Raw genomic sequence first — 27,954 nt, forward strand, 5'->3', positions numbered from 1 at the left:
TACTTTTGCTTGCAATATACAATTTTAATATTGACAGTATTTCTGATTTGCCCAAGTCAAATGCCCATGAGTCCGGTTTAAGGAGGTAAACAAATATGGATTAAAACACATGGAAAAAGGCCTAGGATACATGCTGAACTAAAAACCAACAGTTATTTTAGGAGAGGCAACTATTGAGAGGCGGGGGGGGAAGATTCATCTGTTACATTTTCCTTAGAATATGTATGCCCTCTTCCCCCAACACGGGTACCTGGTATGGACCACTGGCACAGGAGCACCCAGTCCTAGGAAGGCTAAGGAAGTATGACTAGCCCCTGGGCCCTAGTCACAGTTGCCATGCTTCTCCAAGTTCCTTTTCTAGTTTAAAGTATGTGGTTGGAGACCCAAAAGAGCAGGACATGCCTTCACTAGGGGCTGGAGTTCAAATAGTTCTAAACTCCCCTGCTGTCCTCTGAGGATGTGAACTTCTTTGGGTTGGGGGGGGGGGCAGCGGCTGAAACAAGTGAGAATTTTTGGCCTGTGTGTCACTCCAAGTAAGCCGAAACTAAGGCCTGCTCTTTCAGATGGGGTTAACTATTCCCATCTTTTATATGAGGAAACTGAACCAGAGAGGCTCAACCATCCCAAGCTATGGACTCCAGACATGGTTGAGCAGGCAAGATATCCAGCATCACTCTTCCAATTCCTCAAGTATCTGAGGGGACCTTACTCTTAAAAAAGTAGTGTCTAAGTCAGTTCTTCGTTGTCTGAAGGAGAAGCCTGGGGAAGTGCAGAGTCTGAAAGGCGGTGCAGGTGGGGAGGAGGAAGGAGGCGGGAGATTATGTAGTGTCCCATCACTCAGTGGTACGTGAAGATTCTGTGGAAATAATGGGAATCAGAACCGGCTAAGCCTTCCCCAGAAACACATGGGATGAAGGAGCTGGGCAAGGGCAGCTACAACTGCAGGTGCCTACTAGGAGCAACAAGCGGCGTGGTTGAGGGCATCTAGGATACCCAGGGGTTGAACCTTTCCAGAAGCGATGGCTCTACCCTTCCCCGCCAAGTACAGGCTGGATGTGAAGTGACAGGGCACACTGGGCAAGGGGAGGCTAAGTTCCACACAGAAAATGGGACTAATTCCCAAAAGACAGGTTCTAGAGAGTTTACCAGGAAACAATTTCCAGGCACTAGGAATGTGAATTGCTTAGTCATTTCAGAAAGCCATACCTATGACCCAGCCATTCCTTTTCTGACTTTGCACTTGAGCATTAGTTTTTAAGTTCTGGGAGGTGACCCAATCACTGGCTGTGAAATCAGTTTAGTATATGGGAATAAGCATTTCTTTTAACAGAATGTGGTACAACACAAAATAAAACATCAAAGTATATTACAGGTAATTAGGGTGTTGTTTCAGGAAACAAAACCATAGGTACCTAAAATTGTTGGTTATACATGTACATGTATTACACACACACACTCTCCCTCTCTCTCTCTCTCCCTCTCCAGATAACCAAATGGCTCACTCCCTCCACTGTAGCCTTCCCAGTGAGGTCATCCCTTCTCCATGCTATGCAGACTCAGACATCTCTCTGACAACTTTTCCTATTTTCATTTTATTTTACAGCACTTATCGCCATCATCTTCTCCCTTGCAGACATTTTCTTGATAGGACTTCTGATAGCAACAAGGACACAAACTATCTGGTCACGATGACATGTGAAAAAATAGTCTAGGATAAGTTCTCATTGGCCTATTTTGTAACAAATGACCATTCCTGGATCAATACAAATGCGGGTCCAGGAAGAGATGGTATCATCTGGTCAACTCTTATGTTCACAAGGATGGGCTATCTCATGGGAAGAATGTAGAAAAGTTGCCTCAAGCAAACAAAAAGTAACGGCCACTACACATAATATTTAAGTACATGCTAAAAATGCCCTAGCAAGTGGACAAGGAAAAGGGTGAATTAATCAAACAATGCAGGGACAACTGGCTATTTATTTGGAAGAATACAGAGCTGCTTATCTCACAACACATGTAACAAGAAACACCACAGAGGGACATATGAAAAATGTCATTTAACATAATGTCTGCTTCATGCATGTCAACAGAGACATACCTGCCACAGTGCTCACTTCCAAAAGGAATTTACTTGTGACGATACAAAAGCACAATGAAGTAGAAATACTTAACTTTCAACTAGTAGAATAAGTTTATTTCTAATACTAAGACTTTACATAGGAATTTACAGAAATTAAAAAAACACCGTGCTGCTTATTATCCATTGGCTCCACCCAGACCTTCTCTCCACTTTCTCTGTGCCCACCTGGGCTAACCTGCAGATTGCATCTGGCTGGGTTCTCCAAAGGAAGGCACCAGCAATTCGGTGCCACAATTCTGGTGGGGACAATATCCCCTCGGAGATGGTCTCTCCTCCGTGAGAGCAGCTCTTATTGGGCTCTGGTGATGCTAGTTTCTTTCCATCCTTTGCCCCTTTACGACTTAGAATGGTCACAGCTTCTGGGTGATGCTAGTCTCTAGGTGCTTCAGTATCCCTTGTTTCTGGCCCACACCACTGTAATACGTCTACCATTACAATCCTCTTGGTTGGGGTAGAATTCTGTTTTTCATTAGAAGCAGGGCTGATACAAAAGCTATCCTTGTATTAACTTGTCAAAAGAAGTCATTCTTCCCCCAAATCACTGTATAGAACATGAATACTTAGAACTAAGTACTCGTTTGTACCAGCTGGAATACCTTCAGCTAGAAGTAACAGATAGCCTTAAAGATAAATAAGCAACTATTATTACCACAGTAACAGAAAGTCCTAGCCGAGAACAGGTCCAGATGGAGTTGTGCAGCTCAATGACGTCCCCTCTGAGTCAGGTTTTTCCCATTTTGTCTACTGTTATCTTCAAGCTATTGCCCTTCAGGGCTACAAGCTATAATTTGGTATAACATACATACAAGAAAAAGTCCAGCATAAGAGAGACAATCTCTCCTTGTGTCTTCTCATGTCACAATAGTTTATCACTAAGATCTTTCCCAGAAGTACCGCAGAATATTTTCCAAACATCTCAACAGAATCATTAGAATAGCATCTCCACGATTAACTTAGATTAATCTGGATTTACTCCTAAATCATCTGGGGGAAGAACGGAAAGAGAGACAAAACAGAGCCCAGCAAGTAAGAAGCAGAGTAGTGGGTGGGCAATGTCTCTTGGAACTGCTCATCACTGTGTTCCAAGGAGGTGTGGGAAAACAGTAGGACAAAGAAGGCAGGGACAGTGTATGACAACCTATTATTTTAAATACGAATACGTAGTTCCTGGGGCACATACAACAGATCATGCCTAAATAGATACAATAATGAAATACCAAGAGTCAGAAAGTGACATTTGAGTACATACCACTATTTTTTATTTGTGGAGTGCAGTGAGTATTCCTGTTCATAAATGGTGTTAACCTTTGCAAAATTCATGTAAATCCCACTGTTATTAACAGCACTTACAACATTATAGACTGACCCAGAGGCAGCTGAAAAACCTCAGAAAAATATTATTTGGCTTCTTTGGGAAGTAGTAGTAGATCGGTAACAATGGCCATACTAATTCCTATTCGCCAGCAACATCTGAGGGAAGGTTGGTGATGTGGTTGTAAAATAACATATACCGGCCAAATGATAAAGAGACTCAGGTAGTATTTACAATTAAGACTGGTGCAGAGGTAGTTAAGAAACCTCACAAAAACAAATTTAGGGTTCTTTACTGAAGAGGCAGTTCAGCAATACTGGCCATAGCCATTTGTTTATGTCAGGAAATGAGAGCGGGGGGGGTATGTAGTTTGTACTTTAAATTGTCCAGATATATTTTCGTATATACACAGTGGTGTGCTGGTAAGTATTTGACAACAGGTTCTCTGAGAAAATAACAACCCTGGTTTGTAGAGTTTGCCAATTTCCAGGGCATAAATGCTCCCACTAAAGCCAAGCTACCAAAAGGACGACACTGAGTGCAGAGGTGGGAAGAGATGTGCAGTAGCACATTAGATGGTATTTTTACCATGAGACTCGATAATATAAGTAACCTAAAGAACAAAGAGCAAAATGTTATAAAATAATTAAGAAGTGGAGTGCTGTGTATTTATTACCTTTTTAATATAATTCTTAAATAATGACTATGTTTAACAACTGGCTCACAAAATTCCCGAAAATTTAACCATTGGCAGCTGCAAGCCAGTGTGAGCTTACTCTAACACACCACTGTGTACGTGTGGGTACATGTGTATAAATATATTTACATATACATATATATACATATACAATTATATCAACCTATAAAGACACTGGTGGTATTTAGCGTGGGAGATACTAATATAGACCATAATAGCTATTTAATTAAGGGATATTTTCTCTTCACAAGTATGTTGGACTCCAATATGCAAATCAAGCATACCTCTAACTTCTGCTATATTACTATACCCACATCAGGCCTGCAAACATCAGGCCTGCAAAACAAATATTTAATATTGTTGTGACTCAACTTTTTTTAAGCTTCAGATTCCACTGTGAATATGGGTATGAATGAATACCATCCACTATATTTACAATAAAATTTGGTATCACATCTGGAATATGACACAGCAAATTCTAGACAAAGATTTCTACCACATTCCTTAAGTGAATAAATTTCCCCTCAATATAAATTTTCTGATGAAAAGCTTCAGTTTTTCTTGAGAGCTTTCACATATTCAAAATATCAGTAAGGTTTTATGCTAGTATTAATTATCTGAAATACGATAAGACATCGCTTTCTAGTAATGTGAGGCATTCTTTGGGCTTCATTCGTCTCATTTTTAAAAATGGTGTAAGAATTTGAAAGGGTGGGTGAAGGTTTCTGGACATCAGGATGTTGAAAGAGCTTTCACCCTTGTGTGAATTCTCTGGTGTTTTGTAAGTACCGACCTCTGACTGAAGGTTTTTCCACATCCATCACACTCATAGGGCTTCTCTCCTGTGTGAGTTCTCTGATGTTTAGTGAGAGCTGATTTTTCACAGAAGGTTTTCCCACACTCGTTACATTTATAGGGTTTCTCCCCTGTGTGAGTTCTTTGATGAACAATGAGGTTTGACTTCACACAGAAGGACTTCCCACATTCATTACACATAAAGGGTTTCTCTCCTGTGTGTGTTCTCTGATGGACAGTTAGGGCTGACCTGTGGCAGAAGGATTTCCCACATGTGTTACATTCGTACGGTTTCTCCCCTGTGTGTGTTCTCTGATGTTCTGTGAGGTTTGACTTTACACAGAACGTTTTTCCACATTGCTTACATTCATAGGGTTTTTCTCCTGTATGTGTTCGCTGATGGTTGGTAAGGTGTGGTTTCTGACAAAAGGATTTCCCACATTCGGTACATTCATAGGGTTTCTCTCCTGTGTGTGTTCTTTGATGTTGAGTGAGGTTTGACTTCTCCCAGAATGTTTTCCCACATTCACCACATTCAAAGGTTTTTTCTCCTGAGTGACCTCTTCGAAGCTGGGTGAGATGTGACTTCTTGTTGAAGTTATTTCCATTTTCATTGTGCTCATAAGGTTTTTTGCCCATGTGTACTATCTGACGTTTAAAGAGGGTTGACTTTTCCCACGTTTTAGGACCTACTTTATATTCGTGGGGAATCTTTCTTGTATAGGTTCCCTGATGGATAATGAAAGTTGAGTTATCACAGAAGGTTTGCCCATATTCACTGTATTCATAAGGAGTCTCTCCTGTAAGAGTTCTCTGATGTCCCAATCTTAAATCTGTATAGAAGGACTTCCCACAAATATTGCATTCATATGGCTCCATCTCCAAATGAGTTCTCTGAGATAAACTGAGTTCTAAACTGTGGATGAAGGTTCTTCCACATGCATTATATTTACAAAGCGTCTCTCCTATCTGTATTTTCTTGTTTGTGAAAAAGGCCGCTTCCTCATGGAAGGCTTGTCCGTCTTCATTATACTCAGAAGGCGGGTCAAAAATTGGCTGACTGAGGTCGTGGCTATGATTGAGCACATTCCTTTTTTGACTATATTTATAAGATTTCCCTCCGGGAGGTGTTTTCTCATGCTTAATATCAAGGAGCAATTTCTCATATACATTAAACTCATCAGGCTTCTTCCCAGAATAGCTCTTTCTACTAATAATTAAGCCTGAAATATTTTTCAAACTCATTTCACACGAGTCACATATCTTACATGGAAAATTTCTTGAAGGAACAGAATCTGTGTCCAGACTGAAAGCTTTTCTTACTCTATCACCACTATCTACATTTAATGTTTTGTTGGTGGTGAAAGCAAGTTGCCAAAAATGTTCGTCTTCATTGTCCTGGCTGCTCTCTATCAGGTCATCAACTTTCCAGTCTTCTAGAAATGAGAAAAATAACCACATCTTATGAATCCTAGTACACTTCTAATGGGACTAAACTCACACAAACGCCCTTTCATGTAGTCGATTCTTTTCTTTTAGGCTCAGTTTCCTGGCGTGAACTAAATCCAAGCAAAGGTTTCCTTTATCCTCCTGGTCTCAGTGGAAAGTAAATACATGCTACAGTGGAAACAGGAAATGGAAACTGGCAAGGACATTTAACATTTTAAATATAAAACCTTCAAAACTGGACGGAAAAGGGTGAAAATTCGAAACTGGGAGTGGCTGATGCAGGGAAACTCAGCGAATGGGGTGAGCCGGACAGAGACACTTAACACTAAATAAAGTGATGTGGAGACTAGTGGACATGCCTTTCAGAGGAGGAACTATGTGTGGTAGAGACAGAACAGTTCCAACCTAATCCCCTCACATACAGATTCCTGGGGTAGGATTCTGGCTGGAGCACATGATTCTACTCTGCGCACCAACACCAAACTTCCTCGGGTTCAACCAAGAAGTACTATAGCCCAGCATCTAGTTTTTCTTTTAACTTATTTTATAAGAAATAATTTTTTTTAAATGCTGTAAGACGCAGACTAGAGAAAGTGAAATAAAATCAAGACACACAGTGAGCAAGCTCTCACAGCTTGACTACTATGGTAGGATTCTCACTAGTATGCATGTTGCCAGTCCTTTTTTCCCCTCCATTTGATTTATAAGCATCAACATAAATTTCTGAAAGCGCCTACTTCCTCATTTTTTAAGGAATACTGCTTTACCTCAGACTCTCACTCTCCATCTAGCTGAGATTCACTACACCACAAATATCCAAAAGGAAATACAAAACTGATGAGGGGCAGGCCATCTCTTCGGAAGGACCAGGTTTACTTTGTTTTCTCACAGCTGCTAATGAATCTGTCCTGACTATCAAGTCATACATTGATTCACTTCAATCTGCCGGATTACTTCTCCCCAAAGCCATTCTATGTCTGAGGCAATGTTGATCTCTAAGTCTGCTTTTATAACTAGGTTTATCTTTTCTATCAAGGTTTTCTGCTTTTATATCTACCCTCATCTGTAGTTTTTACCTACTGGTGAGACCCATAAGGATGTTTCTCTATACAGTTCTGAGACCACTGGTAAACTTTATCATAACAATCCTTGGCTGTGCTTCACTGTTGCCACCCAATGCAACAGCGTCAATCACGTGAGAAAAAACTTCGATGGCAGTCCTGAGCCCACTGCTCCAAGGGCCAAATAGTAGTAATTATTAGCCAGCAAAAACAAATCAATACAAAACAAACTTTCTGCCAACTGGATTCACAGTAAGTGTCCAAGCCACCACATCACATGTCCAAGTAACAGTATTTCTGTACAGCTCCAGATGGGCCTCTCATAAACCACTCACTCCCGTAAACACAATGCAAACTGCATTCCAGCCCTGGCTCTTCCTGGAACCTGGACATCTTTCTGGATATGCTGCTTTCTTTCATTGAAAACAAGCCCCCCAAAAATAATAAAAAGAATAAATGCCAACAAACACTGCAACACCCCATCCACTTTCATCCTTCACTCACTGTCTTTAAAAGTTTACTGCCTGTAAAATTCACCATAATTTGGTGATGAAGTTCCTTGCTCAATGCTACACCCTTTGTCAAGACCACAGTCTAGCTCTTGGCAGGTGTTACCAAAATCCTGCTTCCTCTGACCTCACGAAAGAGACAGAACATGAATAATTCATAAATGCAACGCGCATATGAATTATTTCCAACCTGTATGTGATGAACTGTAATACACGAGGACAAAATGGGAATGTGCTTTTTGGAAAAGTGCTACAGAATGCTTTCTGAATGGATGAAAAAGAGTGATCTCTTTCAAATTTGACTTCAGTTAATCAAAAAAGTAATTAGTAAATTATCAGAATTAGGAAAAGAAAGGGCCTTTTCTGTGGGAAAACAAAATCTCAATAAAGAAAGAAACCCTAAGCAAGAGTAATATGATTAGTTCTGAGTTTTGAGGATGTAGCCACTAGTGGGTCATAAAATATGGGTTACTTAAATTACAGGGGGAAAAAAAGAGCTCTAATTTAAAGTAAGTGAGATAATAACAAGCCATTACTATGTACCATTCAATGTTTAAATACTTTATACATACAATATTAAGTATTTGAAAAGCAAAGTAAACAAGAATGAAAGTTGTAGACAGAAGAGAAAGCATTTATACACGAAATTTAAAGATACAAGAGAGGATGGGGTTTAGAGGAAATTCTGGAGAGCAGAGAGAAAGGAATGAGACAGGTAGAATAGGAGGACCACATTATCATAGTCAATGAAAGGAGACTTTAATTTTAATTTCATTTCTTAATAAGTAGCAACTTTGCCAGGCTAGTGAAAAATAAATCGGATGCTTCAGGTAAGAAAATAAAAATCACTTAGGGATTAGATCAAGCCAGGAAAGAAAGGACACACAGTTCTGGTTTTGAGTGGGATCAGTGAGACGTGAGAAAACAAAGAGACAGGAAAGCTGGTTTTAAAAGGCAAGCGACCCAGGAGTTTGAGGACACCAGCAACTGGGGATAATGGGTTTAGTGCACTGACCCTGGAGCTGCCATGTAAGATAGTGATAGGATGCTAGGATATTCCTTATTGGATTCCTGAGAAACAAGGCTCCCCAGTTTTCATGGTGCTCAGACTGTTCCTCCTCAAGCTCTTCTCGTGATGAGATTTAATAGATTTTCAGGCCTCGCAGAAGAATTGTTCCAGGACCACTGCTCTCATGTGCAAACCACCACTTTCTAGGAGTCTGCAAACTATGACTGCTGAGCAAAGGTCCTTGAACTATGACTGTTTTTTCCGTTTTTAGAGGGAAAAGACAGAAGAGGCAGTAGGGAGGAGTGAGGAGGGAGAAGAGAGAGGGGAGGAGAGGGAAAAGGAGAACCAGGCAAGAGGAGGAGGAGGAGGAGGAGGAGGTGGAGGAGGACTCACATCCAGACTGCATGTGACCCACCAGACCTAAAATATGTGCTACTGTCTTCACATAAAAGACCACCAGCCTCTGATCTGGAAGCCCTCAGCCAACCTTGTGCCTTTACCACCACCCACAGCTGACGCCTCACACGCGGGCACTACTGGCTCTGGCCTCAGCCACGTGCACCACACTCGCACAGAACCAACATCCTTTTCAACGCACAGCCTGGGCTCTAGCAGTTCTCTCCAGCTTCTCATGTCCAGGTTCAGGGATGTCGTAAGTCCCCTATCATCTAATTTCCTCTCAGTGAACGGCCCCTGATTTACCCATTTGCTTAAGACAAATCAGCCGCGTCATGCTGGACTCCTGGCTCTCTTCCACACTATCAATCCAACAGCAAATCTTGTTGGCCTCATCCTCAAGATCTACACACACACCTACCACCCCTCAGCACCTCCAACATCGCCTAAGCCCTTATCCTCTCTCCTGTGGAGTCTATGATAGTCTCCTAAGTGGTATTCCTTCCTTGCTCGTGCCTGAGCACCACCTCAACACCAGACTGTATTTACTGCATCAACTATAAATCAGATCTGATGACTTAATCTGACTTACATCTACTCAAAAAAAAAAAAAATACAATGATTTCTCACATCACTCAAAATAAAATTACCATGGTCCATGCTACTTATGACATCACCTCCTATCACTCTCCCCAACACGTATTCACCTCCAGCCACAATGGCCTCCTTGCCATTCTTCAAACAGTCTAAGAACACCGCTGAGAGGTTTGGCACCTGCCTGGAACAGCTCACAGTTTCACTTTACTAGGGTCTCATCCCTCCTTTGGACCTCATCAAACAGGTTTTCTCCAACTTCCTTACCCATTAACACAGGCCATTATTCTCTACCCCTTCCCCACTCCTTTAACTCTCTCCACAGTGCTTACCACCACAAATACCGTATGTACACATTCACACACATACACTTGTGCATGTGCGCACACACACATACTTCTTGTCCCTCACTGTAATACACACTCCATGAAAAAGGGATGTTATTCTTTTAATTACCTAAAAACATAACTGGATCATAGTGGGTACCCAACACATATTTGTTAAATGAATGTGTTAAGTATAGCATGAATACACACCAGATAACAAAAGGTGTCTGAAGAGAATAGAGGGAAGGTGAACAATTTTAAAAGATAAGCTAACCAAGAAAAATCACCTAAGATGAAGCCAACTTAGTCTGCATTATAGGTATTAGTAAATCACTCTAAAATATCATAGGACAAAGGAAAGCATTTATGAGGGCAAAGTGACATGTGGAGGAATGTGATTAAGGTAATGGAGGGATGTGAGCCAACTGTCCTTTGTCACTTCCAAAGGTCTAAAGTTTAAAAAAGAAATTTCTGAAGAATATTTCACAAGTGATAAACCCTAAACCAAAGGCCTAAGATCTCATTCCGTTGTCTTCCATCTGCCTGTGAACTCACTCTCTCACCTGGGTGGCACTGGCTTGGGAATCCTGCCTCTAATATCCAGGGCTCTTCTCCTTGCTCTATCTTGAAGACCACTTCTGGCTTAGTAATGCAATATCCTGTTGAGAAAAAATAATACAAGATGATGGCTAAAGAGCCTGGCTTCAGGGACTCTGAAAAAATGATGGGGAAGAAAGGTACAGCCTCAGGAACTGCCCAAGGGAGATGCCCATATGAACCAACCCCTGAGGAGGTTAAGAACACGGCATTCTTTATGGTGGCCAGAGAAACTGGTCATCTCAGGGCCTTGAATCTCAAGCATCAATCAAAATTCCACAGGCAGTTCATATGTTTCAACAACTAGAAATGCAGGCTACGGGTTGTCACAAGGAAAAAAAATTCTTACCTACTGAGACAAAATGGCTGTAATTTTCTAGAATCACATCTCTGTATAGTATCTTCTGAGCAGGATCCAGCAGATACCACTCTTCCTGAGTGAAGTCCACACATACATCTTTGAATGACACTTGTTCCTGTAATGGTATATTCCTTTTCTATATGAAGCTGTCAGAACTATATGACATGGAAGAAATTTAAAAGAGCTAATCTCTTTAGAGTTTGCTAAAAACTGACACATAGGATGCCTTCTTTTGTGTTATTTACTATGTAGGATAAAAGAAATATCTCGTACAAACCAAGTTTCCACTAAAGGCTTAGAACTGTTCCCCTTGCTGCAAATACTACTGATGAAAACAAACACACACCATTCCTTTTCTCAAAGTGCTTATGATGTGATGAGGAGATATATACATTAACATTTATTAAGTTATACACAAGAGGTAGCATGATGCACACAGTAGACTGGAAAGGAAAGCAGACCAAGAAAAAATTAGTTCTTTAATATTATCATTTATATGATAGAAAAAATAGACAATAAAACAGACAAAGCAGACCAGAAGGGGACCCAGATACTGGAAATAATAAACAAGAACTTCAAAATGGATTATGATTAATATGTTCAATAAAACAGGAAAATATGAACAAAATAACTGGGAGAAGTTCAATGGATATATGGTATGTGTACTGTGCAGAAAAAAATTACTAGAGCAGGCTGAGACTGGTCTGCTTTGAAAGGTCTGCTGCTATAAGGGTATCCCTTGGCTGGCACCTGGGAACTTAAATTCCCTAATAAGAATGGTTCACTGAGCCTGAACTGTTTGTGTAAGCAATATGGTTTATACTGCACACATGCATTCCTTCTAAGTCTGGAAGTTTCTGTGCCAAGCAGAGAGTACCAATGTGATCAGCTCCCGATTAAAAACATTGAGCCCTGAGTGTCTACTGAGCTTCCGTGGCAGACATTTCATGTTTGTTGTCAATCTCATTGCTAGATTTGGGAGAAAACTCTTAGAAGTTTGCTCCTGGCTTCCTCTCAACTACGCTCCATGTGTGCCTTTTCCCCTTATTGATTCTGCTTTATATTCTTGCACTTTAGTAAGTCATAGCCATAAGTAGAACCACCTGCTGAGTCACCCTAGTAAGTCACTGAGCCTGGGGATGGTCTTAGGGACCTCTGATAGATGTGTATACAGACACATACGTATACACATACATACATAGATAAAATGGGCATTCTAGAGCTGAGAAATACAACACTGGAATTAAGAACTCATTAAATGGGTTCAAAATCCTATTAGAGAAAACATGTATCAATCTAACAAGAGTATCAAAACATGTATGTATCTAACAAAAGGGTACCAAAATACATACCTCCAAAACTGATAGAACTGAAAGGAGAAATACACAAATTTATAATCCTAGGTGGGAGGCTTCAACACTCCTCTGTCAATACTGAGAGATCAAGGAGGCAGAAAATCAGTAAGTATAAAGATGACCTGAACCACACTATCCATCAACATGATCTGAGTTACAGAATACCCCATCCAAAACAATAAAACACACATTTTATCATTCTATTCTAGCTCATATGTAACATTCACCATGACAGACCATAGTCTTGGCCACAAAACACACCTTAACAAATTTAAAAGAACAGCTATCATACAAAATACATTCTCTGACTACAATGGAATAGAAATCAATAAACAAGAAATAGCTGGGAAATCACTTGAACACTTGAAAATTAAACAACACACTTATAAATAACCTATAGTTCAAAGAGGTCTCGAAAGAAATTTTTAAACATTGTACGTGAAATAAAAATAAAAATACCACTTATCAAAATTTGTGGGATGAACTGAAAGCAGTACATAGAGGGAAATTTATAGCAGTGTATATATTAGAAAAGTTTCCATCTTAGTACACTATAGAAGAAAAGTAAATTAAGCCAAAAGCAAGCAAAATAAAGGAAATATTAGAATATATCAATGAAATTGAAAACATGAAAAAAAAGAAAATTAATGACACCAACAGATGCTTCTTTGAAAAGATCAATAAATTAACAAACTTCCAGAAAACCTAACCAAGAAAAAAGAGAAAAGAAACAAATTGTGAATCTCAGAAATGAAAGGTCAACACTACTGATCCTAAGGACATTAAAATAATGAGAATACTACAAACAATTCTATTCCTGAAAAATTAACTTAGTTGAAATGGATAAATTCCTTAAAAGACACAGCTACCAATTCATACAAGGAGAAATAGATAACCTGAACAGATCTATATCTGTTAAAAACAAAATTGAATTACTAGTCAAATCACTCCCAAAATACAAAGTACTAAGCTCAAATGGTGTCACTAGTGAATTCTACTAAACATTTAAGGAAAAAATACTAATTCTCCACAATCTCCTGCAGTAAATAACACCTCCAAACTCATATTATAGGGCCAACATTACCCTGATTCCAAAACTAGATAAAGACATGAGAAACTAAAGACCAATATCTCCCATCAGCAAAGACACAAAAATCCTCAAATATTGGCAAATCAAATCTGACAATGTATACAATGAATTATAAACCATAACCAAGTGGAATTTATTCCAGGTATGGAAGGCCAGGTCAATGTTAATAATAATAAAAAAAAATCAATACAATCCAGCACATCAATAAGCCAAAGAAGAAAAAGTACATGATCAAATTGATTGATGAAAGAAAAGCATTTGACAAAATCTAACAGCCATTCATGATGAAAATTCTCAGCACACTAGGAATAGGGGGAATTCTCTCAGCTTGATAAAGACCATCCACAAAAACCTTACAGCTAACACCTTATTTAATGTTAAGAGACTGGACACTTTTCCCCTAAGGGCAGGAATAGGGCGAGGATGTCTTATCTCAATACTCCTATTCAACTCTGTACTAGAAGTCCTAGCTAGTGCAGTAAGACCAAAACCAAACCAAACCAAACCAACCCAACCCCAAACCAGAAATAACACATATGTGATTGGCTCTGTATCCTGTTTCATTGATCTATCTATTTTTTGTGCCAGCACCATACTGTTTTGATTACTATAGCTTTGTAGTATATCTGGAAATCTGGGACTGTGATCAATTTGTGAAATAAATCCAGCTTTGTTTTTCTTTCCTAATATTGCTCTGGCTATTCAAAGTAGAACAGAACAGGGACGCCTGGGTGGCTCAGTCGTTGGGCCAACATTACCTCAGGTCATCGAGCCCCGCACTGGGCTCCCTGCTCTGCGGGAAGCCTGCTTCTCCCTCTCCCACTCCCCCTGCTTGTGTTCCCTCTCTCGCTGTGTGTCTTTCTCTGTCAAATAAATAAATAAAATCTTAAAAAAAAAAAAAAAGTAGAACAGAACAGAGAGACCAGAAATAAGCCAACAGTTATATGGTCAGCTAATCTTCAACAAAGGAGGCAAGAATATCCAATGGGAAAAAGACAATCTCTTCAACAAATGGTGTTGGGAAAATTGGACAGCTAGCTACATGCAAAAGAATGAAACCAGACCACTTTCTTACACCATACACAAAAATAAACTCAAAATGGATTAAAGACCTAAATGTGAGACCGGAAACCGTAAAAATCCTAGAAAAGCACACAGGTAGTAACTCATTTGACATCAGCCATAGCAACTTCTTTCTAGATATGTCTCTGAAGAGAAGGGAAACAAAAGCAGAATCAGACTTTGGGACTATACCAAAACAAAAAGCTTCTGCACAGCAAAGGTAACCATCAATAAAACAAAAAGACAACCTACTAATGGGAGAAGATATTTGCAAATGATATATCCGTTAAGGATTTGATATCCAAAATATATAACTCAACACCAAAAAAACCCCAAATAAGCTGATTAAAAACTGGGCAAAGGACCTGAATAAACATTTTTCCAAAGAAGACATTCAGATGACCAAGAGACACATGAAGAGATGCTCAACATCACTAATCACAAGAGAAACTCAAATAAAAACCACAATGAGATATCACCTCACACCTGTCAGAATGGTTAGAATCAAAACAAGAAATTACAAGAGTTGGTGATAATGTGAAGAAAAAGGAACCCTTGTGTACTGATGGTGGGGATGAAAACTGGTTCAGCCATTATGGAAAACAGTGTGGAGGTTCCTCAAAAAATTAAAAATAGAACTATCCTATGATCCAGTAATTCCACTACCAGGTATTTACCCAAAGAAAAGGAAAACACTGATTGGAAAAGGTATTTATATTGCAGCACTATTTACAGTAGGCAAGATGGATAAAGAAGATGTGGGGTGTGTGTGTGTGTGTGTGTGTGTGTGTGTGTGTGTGTGTGTAATGGAATATTACTCAGCTGGAGAAAAGAATGAAATCTTGACAATGCCAACAACATAGATGGATCTAGAGGGTATAGTACTAAGTGAAATAAGTCAGACAAAGACAAATATCATATGATTTCACTCATAAGTGCAATTTAAGAAACAAAACAAACAAAGCAAAAAAGAAACAACAACAACAAAAAAAGAGACTCCCAAACATAGAGAACAAACTGGTGATTATCAGAGGGAGGGTGGGTGGGAGGAGGGGATGAGACAATTGGGTGTATCACTGAAAAGGAAAAACAAACTCTCTTTATTTGAAGTCAATATTATTGTCTATGTAGAAAATCTCAAGCAACTTACAAAAAGAAAGAAAAAAATCTACTGGAAGTAATAAGGAAATATCAAAACATCACAGCATACAAGATCAATAAAAAAAGTCAACTGTTTTCCTGTATCTGAAAATACCACTTACAATTGCACCCCCAAAAAAGGTACTCAAGTATAAAATCTAACACAATATGTATATATAGAAAAACACACCAATCGATGGAAGAAATCAAAGATCTAAAGAAATGGAGAGATAGTCCATATTCATCAATAGGAAGACTCAATATGCCTAAGATGTCAATTCTTTCCAACTTAATCTATAAATTCAACACAATCCAAATAAAACCCCCAGCTATTTTGCAGATACTGACAAAATGATTCTGAAGTTTATATAGAAAGACAAAGGATCTAGAATAGCCAACACAATGTGGAAGAAAAATGAGAATTCACATTGCCTGATCTTAAGAGTTACTATAAAGCGGGCGCCGGGGTGGCTCAGATGGTTAAGCGTCTGCCTTCGGCTCAGGTCATGATCCCAGGGTCCTGGGATCGAGTCCCGCATCGGGCTCCCTGCTCCTTCAGAGCCTGCTTCTCCCTCTGCTTCTCTCTCTCTCCCCCCCTCTCTCTCTCCTCCTCTGTCTCTCATGAATAAATAAAATCTTTAAAAAAAAAAAAAAAGAGTTACTACAAAGCTACCAGTAACCAAGACAGTGTGTTAGTGCTGAGAGAGACACATAGATCAACAGAACAGAACAGAGGGTCCAGGAATAGATCTACCAAAACAGAGGCAAATGTTTTTTGACAAAGACATAAAGGCAATAAAAGGAGAGAAGAGAGGCTTTCAACAAATGGTGCTTGAACAACTGGACACTCATGCAAAAGAAATCAACCTAGACACAGACCTTACACAAGGAATAACTAAAAATGAATATGAGGTCTAAATGTAAAATGCAAAACCTTAAACCTTCTAGAAGAAAATACAGAACAAAGAATATAGGAGAAAAATCTCTGTGACCCTAGATTTGGTAATGAGTTTTTAGATACAACAGAAAAAGCATATTCCATGGGGGTGGGGGGAAGCACAGGTTGAATATTATTAAAAATAAAATCTTCTGCTCTGTTAAAGACATTTCTAAGAAAATCAAAGACAAGGCACAGACTGGAAGAAAATATCTGCAACATATATATCTAATGAAGGATTTGCATCCAAAAACTACAAAAGAACTCTTAAAGCTTCAAAAGAAGAAAACAAATGACCCAATTGAAAAATGGGCAAAAGATCTGAACAAACATTTCACCAAAGATATAAGGATAACAAATATATATATGAACAGATGCTCAACATCACCTATTAGTGGGAAAATGCAGACAACATGACATATTTATTAGAATGTGTTAAATTAAAATTTAAAGCCAAAATTATGACAATACCAATTTCAGGTCCAGAATCAGAACAACAAAGATTCTGATTTGTAGTTGGTAGGAACACATATTGATACAGCACCTTTGAAAAAAAGTTTGGCAATTTCTTGCAAAGCTATACATACATACATACATACATACATACAAAACTGACCCAGCAATTTCACACCCTATGTGTTTGAAAACTTATGTCTGCTTAAAAACCTACACATGCGCACCTTAATTCATAATGGCCCCAAACTGGAAGAATCAAGAGTCCATGGGTTAACAACTCTGAAATCATGTATGTGCATTCTGGAATTGAACTATTAAGTAAATGAAATTCAGACGACGTTAGCTGGATTCTCATCGTTAGAGTGGAGATTACAGACAAACAAGGAGAGAAGGTTACAATGTTCCATGTGGTAATGATTACAACAGGAGACAACAGTGTGAACTAAAACTTAGCTTAATATATAGATGGTTACATACTGAAATATTTATAGACACCTGTATATACGTGAGAAAGTATACACGTATATTTCCTCTTTCAGTTAGCTGAGTGGGTCTGTGAGCAATGACACACCAGTAGCAACAGACACACCTAGTCCCCCAATCTTGATTTCTCATACTATGCTCCAATGAAAAGAACCAGAGCTATTTAGAAAGAAAAAAAAAAAAGGCTAATTCCAGGGCAGGAAAGACGTAAGATGAACCTGGAAAACCTACTAACAGGGAGGAAGGAAGAAGTATTCAAACAATAACGGGGTGTGTCAAAAGACACAGGAACCAACAGAAGGTACTTTTTAAACATTTTCTTATTTTTGAGAGAGAAGGAGAGGGAAACACAGCATGAGCAGGGGGAGGAGCAGAGGGAGAGAGAGAGAATTTCAAGCAGGCTCCACGCTCAGCAGAGAGACCAGGACCCTGAGATCATGACCTGAGCCGAAATCAAGAGTCAGACACTCAACCGACTCAGCCACTCACGCGCCCTTAGAAGAGGCTTTTAATAACCAACCTGAAATAACTTGAGCAATGAAAGAAAACAAGGGAGCATTGTACTATAACCAAAATATAAAATAACTATCCATGAATTCATGCTGATATAAATAAATGGGTTAGTAAATAGGAGAGAACAGAAAAATCTCCTATGAAGAATTCCTGATAATTTATGTAGATACTCCAGCAGGAAGGAGGTATCAGGTAACTCCCCACTTCTTTCCAAAGAGTACAGTATGAAAACAGAGGAAACAAAGAGTAGCTTTACTGCTACTCGCGACCACATTACTTCAGCTAAGCGATCAACAGTGATACATCACCGTAGTAAGTCATGTTGACAACACTTACCCTTGATATGATGTCACCAAATGACATTATATCTCTGTGGTCTTCCTCCAAGAAGCCCATAACCTCAGTCTTACCATGAAAACAACAGCAGACAATTCCCAACTGAGGGACATCCTACAAAACACCTGAATGTACTCCTCAAAACTGCCAAGGTTATCAAAAACAAGGAAAGTCTGAGAAATTGTCACAGCCAAGGGGAGCTTAAGGAAACGACTAAGTGAAACATGGTATCCTGAAAGAGAAACCTGCATGGGGGAGAAAACACCAGGGTCAATTAGCAAAATACAAATTATATACCATAAAATAATAGTTTGCAACCCATGTAACAGACAAACATTAGTATGCCTAATATATAAAGAGCTAAACACTGAAGAATAAAAAAAAAAAAAGCCAGAAACCTAAGAGCAAAATGGGCAAAAGATATGAACAGAGGATTCACAGAAACGTAAATACATCTTTCAGATACATGAAAAAGAAATTCAACCTCACTCATAGTTTAAAAAATTGCAAATACAAACTTCATAAAATACCACTTTTTATCTATCCATTGCCAAAATTCCAAAAGTTGAACCACATGTTCTATGGAAGAAGCTGTGGACAAAACAGCACTCACTCGGTGTCAAAGGGAGCGACACAAAATGATACCATAATCCCAACTGATCAAGTGTATCAATTATATTCACACTTTGACCTGGCAATGCACTTCTGGGAATTTATCTGAGAGAAAAAACCTATATGTACAAGGTCATTCATTAGAACATGGTTTGTAGTGGCAAAAGGTTTGAAATAGCTCATAAGTAATAATCACCAGTTTAATAAACAATGGAACATCCATGCTTGAATTACTGTGCGGTTATAACAAAGAAAGAAGCAATCCATGTTCTGTTAACAGAAAGATGTTTGGGACAGGCTGAAAAAAGTGAAAAAAAGCAAAGAAAAAATGGAAAATCATGTAGAGACTCGCTACTCAAAGTGTGGTTCCCTGAGCAGCAGAGTCAGCTTCACCTGGGAGCTTTTTAGAAATGCAAAACCCAGGGCCCTACCAGATCCACTAAATCAAAATCTGCATTTTAACAGGATGCCAGTGAGGTACAGGTGCATCTAAGTTTGAAAAGCCCTAAGGATGATGGATTCCCTTCTAAATAAAAGTACGGGGCATACAAGAATATCTTTTAACTGAAAAAAGAAACACTGGGAGGACAAACAAGAAAGACAGGTATCTACAGTAGGATGACCATATATTCCAGTTTGTCTGGGACTGTCCCAATATATGCCAGTTGTTCCATCATAACGTTATAGAACCTCTTTCATTCTCAGTGGAAGTGTCTCCATTTAGATGAGAAATAAATGTCACCATTCCTAGAGGGAACATCACTTAACCTTTTAACCATGTTAATATATTACTAATTCAAAATATTTTATTTAAAAAAAAGAAAGACAAAACCAGTCAGGAAAAAAGACAGACTGAAAAAAGCAGTGAGCCAACGATGGGTAAGCAATAAACCCAAGGAGAGGCAACGTCCGGGGCAAAAGGGAAAGACAACTTCATGAGGAACAGGAAGGGAATGTATCAGAGTTAAGAAAGGAGAGCTAGGAGGGATGTCAGAGACAACAGAGACTGAGGACTATGCCATAGGAATGTCAAGTAAGACAAAGACAAAAACTGGATTTGACTACAATTTGGTGGCCTTTTCCAGAAATGCTTCAGGTGAGTGGTGGTGGTGAAGGAGCAAGAATGCATTCATGAGGTTGAAATGCAAATGAGAAATGCAGAGACCAAAACCAGAAGAGTCTGCTACTCAAGCTAGAAATACAAACAAGCTGACGCAAACACTTATGGAGAGTTATCTGGAGGATGTCTGGTCCCTCCATTCTGCCAGATCTTCAAAGTCGTATTCCTGGATTAAGCAGGACCATGAGAGAGCTGTCTACTCAAACCTCATTTTTGGTCCTCTGAAAAGCATCCACACATCTTTGGCATGGTGCTGTGTCTATCAGATGATTACAGGCAATTTCAGTGTTTTGATTAGAAAGATCAGAGAAAATTTCACAACTTGCACAACTCTGTAAAATTAAGAGTCCTACATCTAATTCTACCAACTCTTTGAATTTGCTACTCTCAACATATTTCCCTTCAAGTAATTCTTGCATAGTTTTCTTTTCTCATTGTAAAAATATGAATCCTTACAAACTTTAGAAAACTCATTTTAAAACAAAGTGGGAATAAACAAACAAAAAGCTCACCTGGGATCTGTTCATTTTCCGCTCTTAGTGAAGGAGGGAGAGCTGAGGAAGAAGGAAGGAAGAAGGAAGTTAGGAGAGACTTGGCCTGCCTTGCAGTTCCTGGATTTACCTGCCTACACAGCTCCACATACAAGATACTTACGTGTCCATGTGTGGCTCCGATATATGTTGAGCTTAGACATGATACTTTTCACTGAGTGAATGTAAACATTTGTTTCTTATTGATTTATTACCAATTTAGGTTCTGTGACACAGAAAAATTAAAAACATGAGAAGATGAGTTTAACATTTAACAGTAACCTAAAGGAGGAAACACTATGGATTTGTCAGAACTGATGTGGTAGGGAAAAATTAAAAATCTCAAGCCACATTGTTAATCTGTTTTCCTCTTAACACTGAATCCCTTGAGGTCAGATAATCCAAGAAACCTCTGAAAAAAAGAGATGGGGGTGTTTAAGGCAAGATAAAAAAAAAAAGTTTAGTTTGTTCTAACCTTCTTACAACTTTCAAGTCTTTGACTTAACAGCGCAAAATGGGCAGTGGCTCGGGAATTTGCAGACCTGACTTTTAACCATGGTTCTGCAACTAACAAACTGCATGATCTTGGTCAGTCACCTTCTCAGACTCAAAATCTTTTTTTCATTTTTCAAATAAGGTCAAAACAGATAACCTGTTGCCTGCACTACCATCCTGTGCGTCTATAGAGCCAGGAGAGCGGGAACCTCAGCATCTTTCTAGATGCCATTCTCAGCATCTTTCTAGATGCCATCAACAATGGGAAATACTGAACGGAAAATGAGGGAAGTAGGGGGTGTTTGGGGAGGGTGAGAACAGAATTTCCTTCGCTATGGCTGGTGAGCCTTTCATTCCCAACCATGCCCTCACAAACTCTCCAAAGAGGTGACATTTCCTGTGTAACCTGCGTGCCCACCCCTCTCAGCTCCAGCTCACCTCGCTCTTCTTAAATTTGTCCCAGACCTTCCACCGTCACACAGCCTTCGATGGCTTCAGGATACTGTCATGCTTATACATAACAAATAACAAATGAATACATAATAAATAATAACTGGGGACCTGGGGAATGTTAGAGCCAGGAAAGGGCCTTGGTGGCTAGCTAGTCCAGCCTCTATCCTCTTCCATTGCACAAATGAGTTAACTGAGCAATGAAGGCCCTAGAGACTTGTCCAAGCTCCAGCCGCATGTATTACATAAATAACAAACAAATAGCTAGCAAAATGTGAGTGCTCAGAACAATGCCATGCGGCAAGTATTACTGACATCCACACTTTACAGATAAGGAGACCGAGCCTCATGTCGACTATTCGATCAGAGCAATTCATTCACATCTGACGCCCTGCCAGCTTCTCCTACAACCGCGCCCCTCCTAGTAAGCCCGGCGCACATACGACGCACGCACACACGTCAAAACGCCAGGCGCGCACGCACGTCGCGCACGCGCACTCACTCCTTCCCGGAGCCCCACCCCCTCCCTGTGGGCCCAGCGCACACGTCACGCACGCGCACTCCCCACCCGCGGCCGCACGACGGCGCAGCCAGCTTAGCGCTGGGGCTGGACACCTGCGGGCCTTTCGAGCCCGCGAGCCCACGTTCCCACGCGGGACCCTGGTCCCTTAGAGATGCCCCGCCCGCCGTCCCTTCAACTCTGCAAGCGCCGCTGACTCCTGGGGTCGCTCCGGTGTCCGCGGAGCTCCTACCCACCCCCCGGCCCCGCCGCCCCAGCCGGACCCCCGAGCCGCGCAGGGCCCCCTCGGCCCACGCCCCCACCCCCCGGGGCTCACCCGCAGCTTCCTCGCCGCGTGGACCCGGAAGCCAGGGAAGGTTTCCCACGAGGGGCTGGAGGCCGGGGAAGGACGAGCCGGGAGGAGAAGGCGGGGATGCACATGCGCAGAGGGAGAGAGCGGCACGGCGCGGCGGCTGCGGGTAGCTGGAGCTCCGCTCCTGGCCGCTTGGGCTGGGAAAGTGCCTCTACCCTTAGAAGGGATCCCTCACCCCTTGGTCGTAAAAAGTAAGCTAATAGTACCGAGCTAGCAGGGTTTTAGTGAAGAGGCCTTTAGGACGTAGATCTAGCACGTAAATTGTTCAATACCTCTCTCGAGATTGTCTTTCCCCGGTATACACCATACCCATTTCTTGAGAAATCAGCTGGAGAGTTTCTGCCGACTTTGCCGAGTTGAGAGATTACTAGCTGAGATACTCAAGCCTGCTGCGTAGAGCCAGGCTTCTTTCTGTCCTTGCTCCTCGACCTGTGCATCAAAGCAGTGCCTCTTTTAGACACAAGCCGAGAGAAGGAAAGCTGTGCTTGAATTTCATTTATGTACGTGGTATCTGTGACCAGCGTGGTTATTCTCGAATGAGAGAAGCAGCGAGCTAGCAATTCGGTATTAATACTAAAAACCGTTCATGTGTAAAAAACTGTTCGTGTACCAAACTTGAAGAAAGCACGCTCTCCCGCAACCTCCCATTTACACTACCGCAACTTCCCCCAATATTATTAACATTTTACAGAGCCATGGTACTTTTATCAAAACTAGGAAAGTAACTCGGGTGCAATTCTATTAACTAATTACACAGTTTATTCAGATTTCCACTAACGTCCTTTTACTGATCCAGGATCCCATCCAGATACCACAGTACATTTAATCATCCTGTCTGCTCCAATCTGTAAGAGTTTTTTCGTCTTTCCTTGTCTTTCATGACCTTCACATGGTTGAAGAATAGTCAGGTATTGTGAAGAATGTCCCTGAATTTACGTTTGTCTAATGTTTTCTCCTTATTGGACTGAGGTTATAAATCTTTAGGAAGAATCCCTTGGGAGGGTGTGCCCTACCTATGTATCAGGTGACACATGATATCAACTATCATACTAACCTTTATTACTTGGTTAAGATGGTATCTGACAGGTTTCTCCACTATATAGATAGGATTTTTCCATTTCCAGTGTGCACTTAAGAGTGGGTTGCTAAGTCCAATGCACACTCAGGGGACAGAGGAAATTAGCTCCATTTGGAATTTGTGGTCATATTTTAAAATCACCACGTGTATTAATTTGAGAGGAGACCCTCTGAGGCTACCCAAGTATACTGTTTCTATTTAGAGTTTTGGCCACTAATTTTAACTTTCATTGCTGGATCTTGCCTGCAACCACTTTTACTGTGGTGTTCTAAATGGTGATTCTTCTGTTTTACTTCTGTATTTATTGGAATTCTTAAGGAAAGATTTTCATTTTCCCCATTTATTTATTCCATCACGTATTTATGTGAGTACGGGCTCATAGATAATCTATTTTTTTCTCCTCCATTGTTACTCAACCCATCTTTCTCACCCAACGCTTCCATCTGTTTTATGTTTTACATCTTTATCCTTTTCAGAAATATGTATCTCCTGAGTTTGGCTTTTTTCACTTAGCAAAATTCATTTAAGCCTCATTGGTGTTGTTGCTCCTTTTCTCAAATCAGCTCCTTTCTCCCCACTTTTTTCATTTCATCCAAAGCTATTATGTTACTATGTTGCTCAGATTGTTCCAGCTTGGGCATTGAGAGCTATCACAGGTTAGCTTTTGGGTCCTTTTAACAAATCCTTATCATTGTTTCTAAATTACTTCCTTACTTTTTGACATACAAGGTGCTCCAGGCTCCTTGTATTTTCTGTGTCATGAGATCAAGCCCCGCATCAGGCTCTGCACTCAGTGTGGAGCCTCCTTAAGTTTCTCTCTCCCCCTCTCCCTCTGTTTATTTGGATGGTAGTGTTGTTTATGTTGAAATCCTTACTGATTTTCTTTCCGCTGAAAAAAATGTCGATGTCTCCAATTAGGGATTGGATTTGCCTCCTGTATTTTGAAGCTCTGTTGTTAGATGCATACACATTTAGAATTGTTATGCTTTCTTGGATAATTGGTCTCATTTACATTGTGTAACGTTGCACTTCATCCTGGATTATATTCCTTGTGGTGACATCAGTTTATCTAGTATTCATATAGTTTTTTTTCAGTTTTGTTTTGGTTAGCGATTGCATGGTATATCTCCATTCTTTTCTCTAAACCTATGTTTGTATTCAGATGTAGTGTGGGTTTCTTAAGAGAATAACCTTAAATATTTCTTTAAGCACTTTATAGGTGGCATTTTATTTTTTTCTGCTTAGTTTCTCGTGAGAATGCTTCTGAAAGCTGCTGAAAGTGTTTGGATATTATTTGCTTTTCTGTGAACATCTCCGTGTGAGCATTTATTCATAGTAATCTTTTTGACGACTATTGTACACGGTGTCAATGTACATTCATAACATTGCATGAGCAACCATCACAACTGTTTTCAACATGAGTCAAGACCTAAATAAAAACATTATTGTTGAAATAAAAACATTATTGTTGAGAAGAGTATTTGTAAATACATTCATGTGAATCAAGAACAGCATCACCTTGGCCCTAGTGCTCCTCCATTTGCTTTAAGTGGGAAAACTTGTGTGGGCCCTGAGGCCTATAGGGTCTTCTTGGGGTTGAGGAGTCTCTGAGTTTCTAAAACCCCTGAGGGCCTAAAATCTTGTGGACTGGGGGTGTGAGAGTATATTAAAAAATCCCCCCATTGATTTGGTAGGGCCAGTAATGCTCTGTGAGTGCTAGGGACCTAGCAGCCATGGGGGAAGCAGCAGTGACTTATGCTCATTTGAGCATATACCGCATTCCTAAAGACCGTATATACCTTCTGAGGATGTTGTCTTCCAGTTGGCAACATAATTGAATCTTCAGTAAACCATTCCACTTTTCAGTTAGACCAGCTGTTTCAGAGTGATAAAGTACTTGGTATGACCAGTTAATTCAATGGGCATGAGCTTAATGCTACACTTCCTTTGTTGTGAAATGAATTTCTTGACCAGAGGCAGTGCTATGGGGAATACTACTATAGTGAATAAGGCATTCTTTGAGACCACAACTAGTGGTGCTGGCAGGAGCATTGCAGATGGGAAAGACAAATCCATATCCAGAATATGTATCTGTTCCAATAAGAATGAATCTCTGCCCCTTCCATGATGGAAGAGGTCAAATATAATCATCCTGCCAGGAGGTGGCTTATTGGTTCTCCCAGATAATGTTGGCATATCAGGACTTGGGGTTGATCTCTCTTCTTGATAACTGATTTGACACTTAGTAGTAGCATTATCTAAGTCAGCCTTGGTTAGGGGAAGTCCATGTTGCTGAGCCCATGTATAATGTCCATCTCTGTTACCATGACCACTTTACTCAGGGGCTAATTGGGGCCATGATCACTCTGGTAGATGGGGAAAGAGTCTTGCTAACATTCACAGAGCATACTATTTTGTCCACCTGATCAAAAGTGCCTTCTATAATAGATGCCCTTTGGTGGACATTAGCCATTAAGTTACAAACTGAAGGGTATGAGATTCTCATTTTACTTGCAAGCTAACAAGTTAGCCTGCTATTTAGATAAAACTGTGACTGGCTAAATTATTAGCTTTAAGAAAGGTAAAATCACAAATACACACTTGCACACAAATACAGAAAACACAAGGTCTTTGGGTCAGAGATAAAGACAGTTTATTACTGTCAGCAAAAGCACCAGCCAGAGTGGCTTCATAGCACTGATTCTCTGACCTATAGTACCCATGGGGCAACACAGTGAAGGCCAGTTGGTGCCTATACATGCAATGGAGAAATCCTGAAATTAAACACTGACTTTATGTAGAATTGCCGGTGACTTTTAGCCTGTGGATATAGTGGATTACATTGATTGATTTTTTTTTTTTTTTTTTTGATGTTGAACCAGCTTTGTCACCAGGAATAAATTCTACTTGGTCATGGTGTATTTTATGGATAGATAGATATCTTATCCATATCTATATATAGTTGGATTCAGTTTGCTAGTATTTTGTTGAGGATTGTTGCATCTAAGTTCATGAGGAATATTGGCCTGTAGTTTTATTTTTGTACTTCTTGGTTGATACTGGTATCAGGGTAATATATGTCTCATGAAATTAGCTGGGGAGCGTTTCCTCCTCTTCTATTTTCTGAACAAGATTGTGTAAAATTGAATGAATTCTTTAAATGTTTGGTGGAATTCTCCAGTGAAATCATCTGGGCCTTGCATTTTCTCTTTTAGGAGATTTTTAAGTACAAATCCAGTTTTTAAAATGGTTGTAGGACTATTCAGATTGTCTGTTTCATTTTGGTTGAGTTTCGGAAGTTTGTGATTTTCAAAAAATTCATTTCTTCTAAGTTGTTGAATTTATGAATATAAAGTTCACTGTATTCCTGTAATATCATGTAGTGATAGTTTCTTTAATTGCATCGATGATTTATCTAGCAATAAAGAACATGTTCATTTTGAAGTGTGATACAAAGAAGCTTCTAGAAAGTTTTTTAGTACTTACACAAAAATTTGGTAGAAATAACCAGTTGCCCAAATTCACATCAAATCTGGATATCTCCTAGTATTTACACTTTTCATATAATTTTTTAAATGTTTGCCAATCTCATCATGTCATAACAATATATTATGTGATATTTTAAATATTTACATTTTGTTATTTCTCAGAATATACTTTAATATACAATAATTGGATTGCTCTTTTTTATTGTGTTTTAGTAACACTTTGTATGGTTTAGATGCAAATTCTCTTTTTTTGGCAAATTCTTTATCAGATATGTGTTTAGCAAATATTTTCTTCTCTTCTGTTGTCTTTTCATTTGCTTAGCACTCTCTTCCACAGAGTAGATGTTTTTGATGTTAATAAAGTCCCACTTGCCCATTTTTTTTGTTTCATGGATGATACTTTTGTGTTGTGTATAAAAATATATCACCAAAATCTCTTAGATTTTCACCTTTTTCTTATAGAAGGTTTTTAGTTGGAGGTTTTACATTTAGGTCTATGGTCCGCTTTGAGTTAATTTTTGTGAAAAGTGTAAGTTTTATGTCTAGATTCATTTCTTTTGCATATGTGTGACCTATTGTTCCAGCATTATTTGTTGAAAAACTATCTTTTCTCCATTAAATTAATTGCCTTTGCTCTTTTGCCAAAATCATCAGTTGACTGTATTTGTGTTGGTTTCTATTCTGTTCTATT

At 39.6% G+C, this 27,954-nt stretch overlaps 1 protein-coding gene across 4 annotated transcripts; it reads right to left on the minus strand.

The window, feature by feature from the left end:
• Positions 1-22,751, minus strand: ZNF248 (zinc finger protein 248). 4 transcript variants are annotated; one of them, XM_025850862.2, is made up of 7 exons: positions 22,662-22,748; positions 21,814-21,885; positions 21,005-21,106; positions 20,863-20,904; positions 11,235-11,361; positions 10,852-10,947; positions 1-6,380 (listed from the first exon to the last, which is right to left on the minus strand). In XM_025850862.2, the coding sequence occupies exons 4-7, from the start codon at positions 20,875-20,877 to the stop codon at positions 4,882-4,884; spliced, it is 1,737 nt and encodes a 578-aa protein (XP_025706647.1). In that variant the 5' UTR covers positions 20,878-20,904; positions 21,005-21,106; positions 21,814-21,885; positions 22,662-22,748; the 3' UTR covers positions 1-4,881. The 4 variants fall into 4 exon arrangements, with proteins under 4 accessions (XP_025706647.1, XP_025706649.1, XP_025706648.1 ...); XM_025850864.2 differs by lacking the exon at positions 21,814-21,885 and having other exon boundaries at positions 22,662-22,751; XM_025850863.2 differs by lacking the exon at positions 22,662-22,748 and having other exon boundaries at positions 21,814-22,556.
• Between the last annotated feature and the right edge of the window lie 5,203 nt (positions 22,752-27,954).

Source organism: Callorhinus ursinus, unplaced genomic scaffold (assembly GCF_003265705.2).
Source record: "Callorhinus ursinus isolate GAN/ISIS: 27379988/994484 unplaced genomic scaffold, GSC_fseal_2.0 scaffold32, whole genome shotgun sequence".
Taxonomy (NCBI): Eukaryota; Metazoa; Chordata; class Mammalia; order Carnivora; family Otariidae; genus Callorhinus; species Callorhinus ursinus.

Bases quoted from the DNA above. Each gene is read 5' to 3' on its own strand.
- ZNF248 (XM_025850864.2), bottom strand. The intron at 10,948-11,234 runs GTAAGAATTTTT...TTTTCTCAACAG, and splicing joins CAGCCATTTTGTCTCAGTAG to GATATTGCATTACTAAGCCA. The intron at 6,381-10,851 runs GTGAGAGAGTGA...TCTCATTTCTAG, and splicing joins CCCAAGCCAGTGCCACCCAG to AAGACTGGAAAGTTGATGAC.